The sequence below is a fragment of the Beta vulgaris genome, chromosome 6 (assembly GCF_026745355.1).
Source record: "Beta vulgaris subsp. vulgaris cultivar EL10 chromosome 6, EL10.2, whole genome shotgun sequence".
Classification (NCBI taxonomy): Eukaryota; Viridiplantae; Streptophyta; class Magnoliopsida; order Caryophyllales; family Amaranthaceae; genus Beta; species Beta vulgaris.
This window is the reverse complement of record NC_079207.1, coordinates 62,203,922-62,221,722: the sequence shown is the minus strand read 5'-3', so window position 1 is coordinate 62,221,722 and position 17,801 is coordinate 62,203,922. Positions and strand designations below refer to the sequence as shown.

Genomic DNA, 17,801 nt, shown 5'->3' with positions numbered 1-17,801 from the left:
TATTATATATATATATATATATATATATATATATATATATATATATATATATATATATAAAAAGTTCATATGAGAACCACTCATTTTTCCTCATTTTACGAAGATTCTGATCATTTCATAACATTTTTGCTCATTTTTTTGTTTCACTTATTTTATGATTTTGCTCATTCAACAAGAGTAAGAAATGATGAATAGCTTTTCCTATGGTTTTAGATGGCCGAATTTGATCTTTAAACCTCAAATTTCACCTTTAATGATGGTTGAGAAGGAAGAGAAAGAAAGGGGCGATGCTAAGAGATAGTGACGCAGTGGTGAAAGGGTGGCAGCGACGGGTATGGGTGACCACCTGTACTTAGGAGAGAGAGAGGGGAGGAAGATACGGTGGAGCAATTGTGAGAAGAGGAAGAGGGATTCTCTACCCAAACAACAATTTTCAATTAGAGAAATTTCCTTTTCATTCTCCTGATTTATCTTTATAAACTCTTTCTCTTTCCCTTATAAACCAAAAAACCCCTTAGGTTTACTCAAGGAATCGAAAATTGTAAAATTGCCTTACTACTAATCATTATTGAGCTGAATATATAATACAACTCAGTCTCATAAATTTTTTTCAAAATATGTATTGACTATAGCAAGTTAGTCGTAATACCTTCAAAAAAACAAAAATAAAGTTAGTCTTGATAAATTTAGTTAGTCGTCATAGTTAACTAAACCATAAATATGATGCGCAAGTCCAAAAAATAATATGCTGCACCCAACTATAGGATTATGCTATTAGCTAAATGTGCTCTTCACAAAAAATAAAAAAGTTATTAGATTACCCTACATACAAGTGTTTGTATTTAGAGGTGTCACAAACGGGCCATTCAAGTAGTGTCTGAGTCTATTTCATCAAGACTCATTATTTTCGAGTCGAATCGGGTCTGATTCATATCTATTCAATCAAATCAGGTTTATATCGAGTCAATCAACTTTTAAATTAAATAGACATCTAATAATAAATTAATAATTAAAATAAAATATTTAGAGTTCGTTTTTAGTTACGAATAATAGATAGGAGATAATATTCATAATTAACATAGTATTAAAGTAATCAAAAAATTATGATGGAAAATCGTATATAGTTAATAGTGTAGACTTTGGGTTAATTCAAGTCGGATAAAGTTGAACTCTATCTTAATTAGGTCAGGTCTAAGTCGAGTTAAGACATTTCAGGTCTCTAGTTTATTTCGAATTGCCATTTCTGAGCCTAATTCAACCTTTAGGTCCGGTTATTTTTGAAAAGAGTTAATTTCACCATGCCCATCCATGCGAAATGGGTGAAAACATATCCGGTCGTGTCCGATCTAAAAGTGTTCGGGTTAAGTTAAAATCATCTTTTAGGTCACAGCATTTGAGTTCTGTCTAGTGTAAGTTCTATTGACTATCAATCTAGAAATAATAGCAAATAATAATCGAACAACAAATAACAAAGCAGGAAAGAACACACAAGAACTTTTACGTGGAAACCTAAGAACTGGGAGAAAAACCACGAATATGCACTAGGAATCGATAAATATGCACGAAAGATTACAAAAGCGCTCAAGAACTCTCTCTATAGCCTTTTCTCTCTCTAATATGTGTATAATGATGACTAATACAATAAAAGGCGTATTAGGGCACCTATTTATACCCCCCCTCGAGAAAATGCGTTTTCGGAACTACCGCACAAAAACACACTCGCCCGATCAGGTCGGGGGAGACCCGCCTGATCGCGCGCTTAACGCCAAATCCAGTTTTGTATGCGGGCCCGAGTGGGCGCTACCTGTCCGAGTCGTAGTTCGCACTGCTGCCCGATCAGGCGAGATGGCCCGAAGCCATCGGGCGAGCCACAAATAGCACAAACAGCCCAGTTCCAGAATTTGTTGCATGCCCGATCGGGCTCCCTCGCCCGACCCGATCGGGCGAAAACCCGAACCTTCGTTGAAACAACCATAACTTTCTCGTTTATCAGCGGAATTGGGCATATAACCTATCGTTGGAAAGCTCTCGCAACAAGCTATCACCTCCAATTTGAATCACCTAAAAATATTTTATATATTGAACGATATGTGCATTCAAAGTCAGCCTTATGCCTCAAATGACGTTTTCCTTCTACGCAACCTCATCTCCACACCCATACACCTCCATGAGCTCCATATCACGCCTTATACCCAACGTCAAGTTCGGCATGGGTCTTTTGCATGTTCATCATTGTTTTTTTATCCTTTAGCCAAATATTCCTTTTAATTTCCGTCAACAGGACCAATCATTTAGTTTGTTTATCGCTTTGGTACCCAGGACTGTGCATGATGATAACCAGAATATAAACAAGAACATCGTTGCTTTATTGTCTTGTTGTCTCCATCTCTTTAAAATAAGGACCAATCACGAAATGCAAGTATGCAACATAGCATTAGAATTACCAAAGCTATTGGTATGTAAATACTAATGTCATAGTTTGTGTTTTTGTTTTTTTGGGGGTTAGTACCGTTTATTACTCAGCCTTGAGCTGTGGTTTAGTTCTTAGAGGTAACTAACTAGTTATTGGTTTGAGTGAAGCCCCGAGTAATTTTATACCATAAAATGATTATAATTTAGAGTTGGCTTTTATTATAAGTATAAGTCGTAGTTTAATGACAATATTGTGAGATTATAGAGTCACAAGGGATGGGCATCAGTCCAGGATCCTAACTGGATCATAATGGTCCCGATCCTAATTTTGGGTTATGGGCCCAACATTTTCTAGACCCTAAGGGTCCAGGTCTGGGTTTAGGTCCAAGTGAACTTCTTAGATCCGGGTCTTTATACTTGGACCCTAAGCTTATTTAATATTCTTAATGCCTTTGTGTTTTAGAGAAGAACCTCCGTATTTATCCTAAAATTTAAAATTTTGTCATTTTGACCCTAAACCGTAGACCCAAATCCTAGACCCTAGATATTGTAGACACTATTGTAAGTCAATAAATATAAAAAATATTGAACATTGGGCCAAAATGAAGGAAATATGCTAGACCCTATAACCGGATCCCGGACCCTGTAGATCCTATACATGAATCCTGGACCCTGTGGACTCTAAGCATCTAGGTCTGGGTCCAACTTTTCTAGACCCTAAGGGTTCGGTTATGGGTCCACAAAAAAGGGTCTGGGTTTAGGGTCTGGTCTAACCCGACCAAACCCTACCCATTCCCATCCTTTTGGCTAGGTCATCAGTTGAAGACCTCTTAGAAAAATTGTTTAAATCACTAGTACATAATCGTTGATTTGCGTCGGATACCAGGCCATCATTTACGTTGGATATGGGTCCGACGCTACAGGTCTCGACGCAAATGTGTCGTAAAAGATCTGCGTTGGATGAGGACACGGCGCAAATCTTTTACTATTTGCTTCGGACTTTAGGCAAAGTGCGACGCAAATGTCACCCTAGGTCCTGCCAGGCCTTTAGTCCTTGTTTTTCACTTAAAAACGTGATTTGCGGGCCTCATTTGACGCAAATGTCTTTTCAAAGTTGATTTGCGTCAGATGTTAAACACCATCGGACGCAAATGGGAACATTTTACCAAAAAAATATACTAGTAGGCAATTGCAAAAAAATCTCACTATGATTGACAACCAAAGGACCACAAAATAGCAAAAGAGAGTATGAAAAGTAAAACTAATAATATGAAGTATCAATAATACAACATCATATTGTACTAAAGATCTAACAAATTAAAATATTATATTGAAAGATTTGAAACAATAATACAAATTGTATTGAAAAAAACCAAACCAGTATCATTAATTTACAAAAAAAAATGAAGAATCTTCCCCTAAATTTGCATATCTAAAAAATATCAAAATAAAAAGCAACACTATAATCACTTTACAACATTTAAATCCAACCTACTTGTACATAGACGAGGATGTCGAGGAATTAGGGTGGGGCGACAAAATACATGGACATACCTCGATTGGATTCGACAAATAATCAAAGAAGTTGTAAAATTATAACTGGAATGACGATTGTACTGAAGATCTAACAAAATATTGTTCTTCGTTGGGTGGGGAGATCTAGGTGAAATTCGTTGAAGAAGGAAGAGGAGATGGTCTTGAGCAGTGGAGACTTTGGTGCTGATATCAATTTGAGAAAGAGAGAGGTGCGAAGTGGGCCTGAGATGCGTCGGTGTCATATGAGTGCAAAGAGAAAGAGCAAAGACGTGTGAAGCCCGCCTGAGACGCGTGAAGCCAGCCTGAGAAGCACGAAGTCGCCCGAGAAGCACAAAAACACACTCGCCCGATCAGGTCGGGGGAGACCCGCCTGATCGCGCGCTTAACGCCAAATCCAGTTTTGTATGCGGGCCCGAGTGGGCGCTACCTGTCCGAGTCGTAGTTCGCACTGCTGCCCGATCAGGCGAGATGGCCCGAAGCCATCGGGCGAGCCACAAATAGCACAAACAGCCCAGTTCCAGAATTTGTTGCATGCCCGATCGGGCTCCCTCGCCCGACCCGATCGGGCGAAAACCCGAACCTTCGTTGAAACAACCATAACTTTCTCGTTTATCAGCGGAATTGGGCATATAACCTATCGTTGGAAAGCTCTCGCAACAAGCTATCACCTCCAATTTGAATCACCTAAAAATATTTTATATATTGAACGATATGTGCATTCAAAGTCAGCCTTATGCCTCAAATGACGTTTTCCTTCTACGCAACCTCATCTCCACACCCATACACCTCCATGAGCTCCATATCACGCCTTATACCCAACGTCAAGTTCGGCATGGGTCTTTTGCATGTTCATCATTGTTTTTTTATCCTTTAGCCAAATATTCCTTTTAATTTCCGTCAACAGGACCAATCATTTAGTTTGTTTATCGCTTTGGTACCCAGGACTGTGCATGATGATAACCAGAATATAAACAAGAACATCGTTGCTTTATTGTCTTGTTGTCTCCATCTCTTTAAAATAAGGACCAATCACGAAATGCAAGTATGCAACATAGCATTAGAATTACCAAAGCTATTGGTATGTAAATACTAATGTCATAGTTTGTGTTTTTGTTTTTTTGGGGTTAGTACCGTTTATTACTCAGCCTTGAGCTGTGGTTTAGTTCTTAGAGGTAACTAACTAGTTATTGGTTTGAGTGAAGCCCCGAGTAATTTTATACCATAAAATGATTATAATTTAGAGTTGGCATTTTATTATAAGTATAAGTCGTAGTTTAATGACAATATTGTGAGATTATAGAGTCACAAGGGATGGGCATCAGTCCAGGATCCTAACTGGATCATAATGGTCCCGATCCTAATTTTGGGTTATGGGCCCAACATTTTCTAGACCCTAAGGGTCCAGGTCTGGGTTTAGGTCCAAGTGAACTTCTTAGATCCGGGTCTTTATACTTGGACCCTAAGCTTATTTAATATTCTTAATGCCTTTGTGTTTTAGAGAAGAACCTCCGTATTTATCCTAAAATTTAAAATTTTGTCATTTTGACCCTAAACCGTAGACCCAAATCCTAGACCCTAGATATTGTAGACACTATTGTAAGTCAATAAATATAAAAAATATTGAACATTGGGCCAAAATGAAGGAAATATGCTAGACCCTATAACCGGATCCCGGACCCTGTAGATCCTATACATGAATCCTGGACCCTGTGGACTCTAAGCATCTAGGTCTGGGTCCAACTTTTCTAGACCCTAAGGGTTCGGTTATGGGTCCACAAAAAAGGGTCTGGGTTTAGGGTCTGGTCTAACCCGACCAAACCCTACCCATTCCCATCCTTTTGGCTAGGTCATCAGTTGAAGACCTCTTAGAAAAATTGTTTAAATCACTAGTACATAATCGTTGATTTGCGTCGGATACCAGGCCATCATTTACGTTGGATATGGGTCCGACGCTACAGGTCTCGACGCAAATGTGTCGTAAAAGATCTGCGTTGGATGAGGACACGGCGCAAATCTTTTACTATTTGCTTCGGACTTTAGGCAAAGTGCGACGCAAATGTCACCCTAGGTCCTGCCAGGCCTTTAGTCCTTGTTTTTCACTTAAAAAGTGATTTGCGGGCCTCATTTGACGCAAATGTCTTTTCAAAGTTGATTTGCGTCAGATGTTAAACACCATCGGACGCAAATGGGAACATTTTACCAAAAAAATATACTAGTAGGCAATTGCAAAAAAATCTCACTATGATTGACAACCAAAGGACCACAAAATAGCAAAAGAGAGTATAGAAAAGTAAAACTAATAATATGAAGTATCAATAATACAACATCATATTGTACTAAAGATCTAACAAATTAAAATATTATATTGAAAGATTTGAAACAATAATACAAATTGTATTGAAAAAAACCAAACCAGTATCATTAATTTACAAAAAAAAATGAAGAATCTTCCCCTAAATTTGCATATCTAAAAAATATCAAAATAAAAAGCAACACTATAATCACTTTACAACATTTAAATCCAACCTACTTGTACATAGACGAGGATGTCGAGGAATTAGGGTGGGGCGACAAAATACATGGACATACCTCGATTGGATTCGACAAATAATCAAAGAAGTTGTAAAATTATAACTGGAATGACGATTGTACTGAAGATCTAACAAAATATTGTTCTTCGTTGGGTGGGGAGATCTAGGTGAAATTCGTTGAAGAAGGAAGAGGAGATGGTCTTGAGCAGTGGAGACTTTGGTGCTGATATCAATTTGAGAAAGAGAGAGGTGCGAAGTGGGCCTGAGATGCGTCGGTGTCATATGAGTGCAAAGAGAAAGAGCAAAGACGTGTGAAGCCCGCCTGAGACGCGTGAAGCCAGCCTGAGAAGCACGAAGTCGCCCGAGACGTGTGAATTCCATCTTCAATTGTGTTTGCTGTTCTTCAGTTTCGCATGATAAGGACTCGTTTTAGCCAAAATCGCCATTTGAGATGGAAAGTAGAAGAATGGGAGGGACTAAAGGAGATAAGGAAAGTAGAAGAGGTGAAGCAGCAGTTAGAGTGGGAGAAGGAGAGGGAAAGAGAGATAAAGAGTGTGTAAGGTTAGGGTTTGAGGGTTTGAAACAAATCAAAAATAAAAGGGGAAGGTGAGGGACAATGTACGATAGGTGGGATTTACATTTGACGCACATAGTTAGTTCCTCTTTATAATTGGGCCCAAGATTTGCGTCGAGTGGGCTAAGTATATCCGACGCAAATCGTAGGATACGCAAATCCCAACCATTTGCTTTCATGTTTTGCATCGAATGCACCATACATCCGACGCACATGACTCTCATAATTTGCGTCGAACCTTCTTAGTATCCGACGCAAATGATGTGTCCATACCCTTCTACGTCGGTTTTCTAGTTGTGCGACGCAATCCAAGAGTTGCAAATCGACGTTTTTCTACTGGTGAATATTTTTTAAGGGTCTGTCATGTTAGCGTATGTCGGAGATAAGCCGACATCATAACAGCACATGAGGTGGGATAACACATAGCTGCATATAATTGTTGCGTATGCATTTTAATAATATATATAGATGAATAAAGCATCATTAATATTATCATTAATGTTGGGTTTCTTTGTATATGACTATGCCTTTAGCTTTATCTATAATGTTGGATGGAGTGTTTAAAGGATTTGTAGTTTATTTGTCATAAAGAAAATTAATTTACAAATAAATATACGTGGTTTGGTGGTAAGATGAATAGATTGTTCTAGTAATTATGATAAGGATTCGTTCTTCTTATTGGAGTTGAAATATACACTATCTTCAACGTTAGGTTGTAACCATGGGCAGATCCATCTAGTCCTTATGTAGAGTAATCACATCTAGGGGTGTGCAGTTTCAGATCGGACTGGCAAAAAACTGAAATCGGACTGGGATCGGACCAGATCGGTGGCTGCCGGTCGAGTCCTCAAAACTTTGGAATTCGATTTTCCGATATGGTCTAAATCCGGATTTTTCCAGCCTGGGCCGAAAAAATCGGTTACTTTAAAAAAATGCTTAATTATTATTTTATACAAAAGTTGCATTAAACTTTCAACCAACTTATATTAAAATTAGTGTTTTTTCACCAAATACCCCTGACAAATCAACAAATTCACAATATACCCTCAATGCTCCAAAAATGCACCATATACCCCTGAGTTTTCGAAAACGTTCACCAAATATCCTTTTCGTAATTGTCGTTATCTTACCGTTAACATCATTTATAATTTTGCCACAATTTAACCCTAACCCTAAAATCTCACCCAAAACCCTTACCCTACCCCAAACCCTAACCAACCCATCCCACCACCCCAACACCCCAGGCCCCAACCCCCACCCAGCCCCACCCCTCCCCCCTCCACCACCGCATCCCCCCTCCCCCTCTCCTCCCTCTCCCCTCCGTAGAGCACCCGTCTCTCTCCCCCTCCCCCTCTTTGTTTAGCGTCGCATCACTTGCCAGATTTTCACGCAAGGGGTGGGTGAATGAAGAGGGGGTGGGTGGGATTTTCGCGTAAGGGGTGGGTCAAATTTTCGCGCATGGGGTGGGGGAATCGACGATGAACGAAGAGGGGGTGGGTCAGATTTTTGCACAGGGGGTGGGGGAGGCCGGCGGTGAAGGAAGAGGGGGTGGGTGAATCGACGTAGAATGAAGAGGGGGTGCGTTAGATTTTCGCAGGGGGTTGGGGATGCCAGCGGTGAACGAACGCGTAGGTGGTGGGGGAGGTCGGCGGTGAACAGAAGTGCAAGGGGTGGGGGATGCTGGCGGTGAACAGACGCGCATGGGGTGGGGGATGTCGGCGGTGAACGGTGCGGCGGTGGGGGAGGGGTAGGGGCTAGGGTGGGGTGGGGTGGAGGGGTGGGGGCGGGGGATGCCAAGGAGTTAGGGTTAGGGTTAGGATAAGGGGAAGGGTTTAGGGGTAGGGTTAGATTATAATTAAGGTTAGGGTTAGATTAGAATTAGGGGTAGTGCTTAATGATGGTAAAATCGTAAATAAAGCTAATGGTGAGTTAATGGAAGTTAGAAAAAGGGCATCTAGTGCACATTTTCGAAAACTTAGGGATATATGGTGAATTTTTGAAACATTGAGGGTATATGGTGGATCTGTTAATTTGTCGGGGGTATTTAGTGAACCCTTTAAATTATGAGATTATACTAAATTTATTATTATTATGAAAAAATCATTAAAGGAGGTTAAAATAGTTCATGAATTAGTAGAATAAAATTATATAAGAGAAGGTAAAAAAACAGCACTTAAAAAAAGGAAAAAAAATTGAAAATTTGCAGGTCTGGACTGGAATCAGATTGATAATTTCGTTCCGATCCTTTGTCCCTAAAAATATGTGATTCCAATTCTGGTCCATATCGAATCCGGTACGGTTCGGTTTTGTACTGGTGCACAATCCTAATCACATCCCCATTTTTAAAAAGTTTTTTCTAAGTTCAATCAAGTTTTAAACTTGCAATATTCCATTTCTTACCGAAGTATATATTCTTCAAATGAAGTGGAAATGGAGAAGATGACTTTTTGTCAGAAATTCATAATATGGACTTAAGTTGTTAGGAAAAGTATTTATTTGGTCTTTTCCTGTAAAAAAAAAGGAATTTTTGATTATGAATCCTTGAGTATTTACGAAAATTAGGAAGTATCTGTCGTTTCAGAAATTTACCAGGTTTCCCTTAAGTTTGCATATAATGTACCGAACACCCACAATAACTTACTGATGTTGATTGTGTTAACTTAAATGACTCAAAATCACTTAAACCCAAACCTAATTCGCATATTAACCCGCACTATGTCAAAAATGTCCTCCCACAACAACACTTTGGCCTTTTGCAATATTTACACACTCCACTTTGACGGTATTTTTTTTTACTAATATATAAAAATAAAATGAATATATAAAATACTGTTGTTGGACTTGTTTCAATGAATATTTTAACAATATCAACTTTAATAACTTTTACAAATACATAATTAAAAATATTAATGATCAAAATTTGCATTGACAAGTGCAAAAGTTAAACTGTTGTACTTATTTATAAACGAAAGTTAGTATTAGTAATCCAGAATGACAGAAAAAATGGATGGTCAAGAACGTGCTGAACTATATATTCTTGATACATAATTTATTGAAATGTTTTTGGTAAGAATAGTAGAATGTCATTGAGTAAAATGTCATGCTAAAGCTTAATCTGACAAAATTCAATGTTTCTTAAAGTATCACATTATTTTTTCTATCGTAAAAGTAAGTACCTTCTAAGTTTACCTGGTCAATTTTGGTATACATTTTCATGACGAGAAATGTCCAGAGAAAAGGTATTAAAATGAAATCAACTAGAAAAATTTGATCAAGATGGCTGAATGGTGGGGTTATGTTCGGATCCTCTTGTTTAACAAGAAATTTTGAAATCATGAAATGTGATTAGACTAAAATCAAATCAATCAACCAACCCACCCACCTAGCTAGTCACCTAAATCCAATAATCTGAGAAAAAAATGTATTAAGTTTATTATACTTTCTTCATAATTAATAGAAAATCCTCTCATATTTTTCCACATGTCAAGATAATAAGACTGCTCAATGACAACACTACTCTTATGTGGAATTTTTCTCCCAAAAAAGAAGAAAGCAATTTGAATATGATTGAAAAGATCAGATGAAGGAGATAGGAAGGAAGAAAATTAGAATAATAATAATTGTTTATTAAAAAACTAAAAAGAGTGGGAATTGATGAGTATGGGAAACCTATTGGTGGACTCTTTCCACCAATTAAAAGATAGATATGAAGACAATAGAATAAACAACATGATCTAATTAGTTTAATTTGTTTTTTTGATGTCCTTAAATAAAGTTAAAACTAAAGATGGGGTCCAACCAGAACAACTGTCCAACAAAAACTACTTTGTTTCAATTTTAATAACAAATAGTTGATGACTTGATTCACCTATTAACATATGCTTTTTTGGGCTTTTTAATATGGGTTTTGCCTGCTCTAAGAAGATATGATGAGATCTTAACGAAGACCTTCCATAATTATTTTATTACTTAAAGTATTTTATATGCTTGCATCATTGCCCACTTCTTAATATTCCTTCTTGTAGCAACTACTCGGCTGTTCTAAGAGCTTTTTTTTTTGTTTCCTCACAAATATGTTGAAGATAAACGTATCCAAGAGGTTCTGTCTTATTTCCTTTTTTTTTTTCCAATTGCAAGAATTAATAACTTTGTAAGAGAAGTAAAAGTAAAAATTAATATTAGTTCTTTACTAACTCGCTCTACCCGAGTCTCTAAAGCTGATTTATCCTTTTCTCTCTTCTCTCCTTTTCCTGTCTCAAAATCCTAATTTTCTCTATCAATTTAAGGGTTACCATAACCCTTTTGGGAGATATATAGTATCTCCCTCCCCTAATTTTTCTACTACTAGTTTTTAAGTTCATATTTATATTAAAACTACATTTTGTTTTTACTGAAGACTTTTATTACTCATCACGATCAATCTTATATCAATGTGCGAGGTTGGAGACCTTATTTTCTTCTTTTGGTTTTCTATTACAAATTGATTCGTTGGTTGTAATACATGGTACTTGTTTTAAGGCATATGTCAGTTTTTTTATCTATCTCGATGCAACTCGATCAAGTGTAAGTTTCATATAATTTAAATTAATAAATTTATTTTTTTCAAAAAATTATATATACTTCGTTACATAATTTTATAATACTATATTAATCTACTGTAGCAACGAACATAAAAAACAAGAGACGTCACTCATGTGATTCTAATTTTGAAACAGAGAAAACGATGAAGTTATAATTCTTGTTTTGGGCCAAGGAAGAGAAAAATTAGGTTAAAAAGGGTAACGGAGAAAAAAATACTAGCAATAAAAAAGTGAAAGTGAGAAAAATGAATTGAAAGGGATAATATAAAAATTGAGTAGAAAATACAAGAAGAGTATTATTAATAATAGTGATCAATGAGTAAGTTTTATCATAAATATTATATTTTTGATGCTTGTACATAACTCTTATATGTATGATAAAGGCTTTAGAATTATTAAAAAGCAAAAATATGTTAGATGTAAAGAAGCTTCATCTAAGTGCTGAATAATCACACCTTCTACAGAACTATTAGGTTATAAAAAATAATGCATCATGTTTGAAGCTCTTGTAGTGGATGGGACTGGACACCAAAGTGGTATTCAATTAATTAAGTTATTAATTAATTTAATGCAGATCTATATGATAAGCTTTTCGGTAGATGACATTATATCATGACTCCACTAACTTATTAGTTGGTCAATAAAAATATAATTATTATAATTTTGATTATATATTGTTAAGTACAGTATGCTAGATTTGTTACAGACCAGGAACCTTAACCTGGGTGATGACATCTCTATCTTTCTTTGACTTATTATAAAGATTAGTATAATAGCATTCTCACATCTTTAAACTTGGAATATTAGCGTATAATATTCCACATTTGTTCCTATAATTGCAACTTAATTAATCAATTCATATAATGCTTATCGACCATAAGTAATCTTGTCATTTATTAAACCAACTGAATCCTTTTTGATAGTGAAAGTTAGAGGTGTATCTTGTATAATATACAAAAGCTTCATACATTTTTTCTTCAAAAAAAAAAACCCACCATTTTGCATGCATGAGCTTCCTTTATCTGACTTTTTTTTCCTTCCCACCTTCCCTTTTTTTTATTTAATTTTTTATATTGACCCTTGCTATTCAAGATAATTAAACTAAAACCAAGGTGTATGTTGCTTGAGATGCAACGCATCGTCAAACATATTATATACTTCTATATAAGGGAGAACAAACCAAACATACAAGTAGAGAAAACAAAAACCTACTAAATATTATAACCTAAATATCTTTTATTTGTTCTTCTGCTCTAATAGTTGATCTTATTGTTGTGAGTTCAAAAGAAAAAAAAATGGAGAGCAAGCTCAGATTGTTTGGGTTCGAGCTTGATACCTACAAAAATAATGAAGGTGAAGAAAGTACAAACTCATCAAATACAGTATCATCTGGTAATAAAGAAAAATCTGATGATAATAACAGAAGGTGTTCATCTGTTAATAACATTATTGAGATTGAGCAGAAAAAGTTTGAGTGTCAATATTGTTACAAAGAATTTGCAAATTCGCAAGCTTTAGGTGGACATCAGAATGCCCATAAAAAGGAAAGGATGAAGAAGAAGAGGCTTCAATTACAAGCTCGAAAAGCGAGTATGAATTTCTACCTTCAACCATACCATCAGAATTTGATGAAAAACAATAGTTCTTCTTCTTCTTCATCAGGTTCCTTGTGGTACTTTGATCCTTCATACTATGCACCAGCATCAGATAATCATTTTTCACTTTATGAAGAATCTCAGATTAGTTTCGGAACGTTTGATCAAGATCATCATCGACATCAGACGGCTGCATTACAGCAGTTTACGGTCACCAATGGCAGCAGGTGCACTACAGAAAGTAGGCCTGCTGTTATAGTGAAGCCTAACCCTTTGGCTGTTACAAAAAAAAGCTGTAAATCTAATTTAGATCTTCAATTAGGGCTTAGCCTAGATTCTAATGTTATCAAAAGCTCTTCCATAGCTCGGAAATTTATATAAAAATTTAGCATTGTTCATTAGGTTTAAATATCATTTTCATATATATATATATATATATATACTAAATTTTTTTAAACTAAGATTTATGCTTCCTTCAATTAGTTCTGTTCTTTATGGGGAAATTTATTTTAGATGATTTCTTTAAGCATACATAAAATGAAATACTATTACAATATGTTTGGTTGGTGGTACTAAATTGTAGTAATGGTAATGCTTTGCAGTGTAAGTTTGAGAAAACATTCTAATGTTAACATCCATGGTAATGAAACTTGATTTCAAAACATGTGTTTTCCTTCATAAATTTCCATTACCAGTCAATACCACCTCTCCAAGTGGTAATGTATGGTAATGAAATTTTAGAAAAAGATTAGGTGTTGTGAGATAAAGTAGCATTACCATAAATGTTAACATGAAAATATCCTAACAAATTTGCATTAAAAACCATCACTATTACCAATATTTAGTACTACTAATCAAACGAATGGTTAGTACTATACCTTTGGGCTCATCATCAATGTTCATGGGATCGATCAGAAAACAAGCAAGGCTTGTAATTTTAATGAAAAACTATCTTTGTATAATATAGTAATAATTTATTATGGGATCTAATGATTTTTTATTAGCTTGCTCACCCACCAAACTCAAGTTATTGTTTAAGGAAGAGCGTTCAATACAATGATATGGGGTCATTTTGCATACTAAAGTTATATTACTAATAGCAGGGCCGTCTTGATCCATTGAGAGGCCCTGTTCTAATCTTAAAAGTTGGGCCCTAATTTTTTAAAGTGTAATTTTAATAATCACAAATTATGTCAAAATATAATCAGATTTTAACCAAAATTTAACCAAAATTTAACCAAAAATGCAAACTAATTTAGTCGAATTATAAATAACATTCCAATACAACATTAAGCTAACATCAACCTTCTCATAAAAAAAAAAAAAAATCGACCTTCTACCTACACAAAAAGAGTCATCCTTCTAATTAAAAATTGACTTAAAGTGCTTGTCTTCTTCACTACCAAGTTCCAACTAAAGTATTGCTTTTTTGTTCTACAAAAAGATAATTAATAAAATTTAACAAGCTAAGGACAAATTCTAGTATGGTGTAACTGTAAAAATGAAATCATGCAGTTCAGTAATCAGTAGCAAACATAGAAGTTAATAGAACATAATATTAAAGCTAACGTAAGAACTATATTTTGGATGATTGGTGAAGCTATATATATAATCTACAACTTAAAATAAATACTTTATGTTATTGAAATTAGAAGCAACTCCAACTCAATACCTCTATCACGCTGGACTACAATGCTTGATATTGTTGAATTTATGTAGTACTTGAACTTTTTTCCACTCAAAATCAGATTCGATTTCTGATATTGTTTGTCTTTGTCTCTTTGAAGAAAATATTGCAAATGGGTGGAAATATATAGGGGGAAAATTTGGTCGCTTGATAGTGATTTAATGGAGGAGAACTTGAAATTATATCTTCCGTTGACAGTATTCAATTTTCAAGTATTGCCTTTTTTCTTCATATTTTTTGATTGACAGAGTTTACTGGAAACTTGTTGAAACTGAAAATTAATGACAAATATAGATACTCGGGAGGAATGGAATATAGAAAGTTCTAATTTTTTATGGAAATTGCAAGAGTAATTAGAGAAACAAATCAGGGGAGAAGAAGCGTTCGCTGTCTTTCATGCGTGATAATCGCTTGAATTCCTAATTTACAGATTTTTTTGGGCCCCTAAGAATGTGAGGCCCTGTTCTACCGAACCGGTTGAACCGCCTATGAGCCGGGCCTGACTAATAGTTTGTCAAGTGTTTATTTTCTTGAGGAAGAGTATTCAATACATGACGAATATGTAGTTGAAAAGACTTCGAGTGATTGATGAGTATATATTACCAAGTCCGGAGAAGATAATAAAAAAGGGATGCCGTGATGCATTCACGTAAACATCCTCCATTATACTTCAACTATCTAGTAATATATGATTCTGATCATGATTTTGCCAAATAAACCGCTTAAATAATAGAATTATTCTTTCATTAGCTCTTCCAATTATTCAGCTTATTGGGCTGCATAACACCCTAATAAGTCTCTTCCTTTTAAAAAAATACATCTATATAGGCGTTTTCCTAGGGAGTTTTAGGCAATGTAATCCATGTACATCTAAAAAATTAGAAATTGCATAATATAAGTTTTGATCTCGTGACCTCAAGTTCATATACTAAAGTTTAACCACTACACCAAGTTGTATTTAGTGTTATCATTATAAAGTACAATATTAATAAATGAAATTTTTTCTTATCCAGGACATGATCCGGGCCTAGCTAATAACTAGTTAGTTTTAAAGTCTGTGCTGCGATACACGAGTTGTTTTTCTTATGTGCTAGAATATTCATATGACATTAATTGTGATAATAAATAAGACAAATGAAATATTTTCTCCAGTTTATTTTGTGATTTATATAGGATGTTTTATAACATAAAGTATTAATGATTGATGTTGAAAATAATAAAATTGTTTTATTCAGGATTATCAAATTCCTAAGTAATTCAGTAAATCCAAACTCTAGATTTCTTTTATCAAAACTATTATGAATCTATTTTCAATTTATTTTTGAATTTCTTAATTTAATTCAAAACTTATTTGAGAATAGATAGTTAAATTAATATTCAAGATCTTCTCCTATAAATAGATGGTTAAATTATAGTCCTATTATTGGTATAATATATTTTATTCTTAATTACTCAAGTAGTATAATAGAAGTAATATATTTTTATTCGTACTATGGTTCATTTTCCTTAAAGTCCTATGCTAGTTACAATTCATATTTCACATTTTATAGATTGTATAAATAATTCACTTTTAACATCCAATAATTTATACTCCCTCTATTTAGTTACACATTACCTTTCCATGCTTTCTAGTATTAATCTTTGAACATTGATAACTCTAACTTTGTAGTTGCAAAAATTATATAAATTTAATATTCTAAAAGTAATTATCGAGCAGAATCAAACAAGATTCCATATGACTGTATTTTCTCTTACTCATTAATTACAAATAATAGTCAAATATAAATTTGTAAATGGTATAAAAAAACTCAAAGTGTAACCAATATTAAAAAAACTGAGTAAAATTTTCTTTTCAGTAAGGGCTGGAAATTAAGTTACAGACAAAAATGAGAGTCTAGAGAGAGAAACTCCCCCCTCTCTCTAGTTTTTGACATTTTGATTTCCAATTTTCTAAATCTTCATTTCTCAGCTTGTTTGAAGCTATGGCGAAAGGCGTTAAGAAAGGGAAGGGGGGTGTGACTTAGATTCAACAGAAAAATGGTGTTCAGCAGAAGGCGAAGAATGTGAAACCTCAATCGGGTGATGTGAAGAAGATGAAGAATGTTAATGAGATGTAAGAGGTTCCAGCATTAAGTTGGACGACTGAAGAGGTAGAGGAGTCTCATTCAGTGGAATAGATTGATCATACAATGTCGAATCAGGATCGTGAAGCTTTTTTGGCAACGAGGGAGAAAATGGAGGGTTGGATTGCTTCAATTCGAACTCCGGTGAGACACACTCCTGTTAATCCATCTCCATATCCGATGCAACAATTGGCGAGTAATCCAGGTATGCCCGAATCTTGTCGTCAAGCTAGTTCGAGGCATTCATTGTTTCAGAATTTGAATGAAGAAGGATTGGATTTAACAAAATCTTTCCCTAATTAATTAAATTACCCTTATATGGAGACTGTAGTTTCTATTACAATGGAGGATGTTCAATCTGACATTGAGTATTGGGGGTCTGCTGTTGTATGTTACATTTTAGGTGTGAAACCTCCTTTTCGTATGATTGATGGCTTCATTAGACGTGTTTGGAGGCAATTTGAGGTTCATAAGGTGGCAATGATGGAAAATGGTGTTTTCATGGTGAGATTTAGAAGTAAGGATGAGAAGGATAAAGCTCTAGCAGAGGGACCTATTCTATATGACCGAAATCCTGTCATTGTGAAAAATTGGCACCCTGACCTTGACTTGTATGCAGAGGATATTAAGATTGTGCCATCTTGGGTGAAGCTACGCACCTGGGTTACCTCTGAAATACTGGGGCCAAGGAACGCTTAGCAAGCTGGTAGGATGAATTGGGAAACCTATTAGAATAGATAAAGCGACTGCATATAAAGATATT

At 35.3% G+C, this 17,801-nt stretch overlaps 1 protein-coding gene across 1 annotated transcript; it reads left to right on the top strand.

Moving 5' to 3' along the window:
* Positions 1–12,536: 12,536 nt before the first annotated feature.
* On the top strand, positions 12,537–13,637 carry LOC104897252 (zinc finger protein 5). Its single transcript, XM_010684094.4, has one exon. The coding sequence runs from the start codon at positions 12,929–12,931 to the stop codon at positions 13,607–13,609; it is 681 nt and encodes a 226-aa protein (XP_010682396.2). The 5' UTR covers positions 12,537–12,928; the 3' UTR covers positions 13,610–13,637.
* The last annotated feature ends 4,164 nt before the right edge of the window (positions 13,638–17,801 follow it).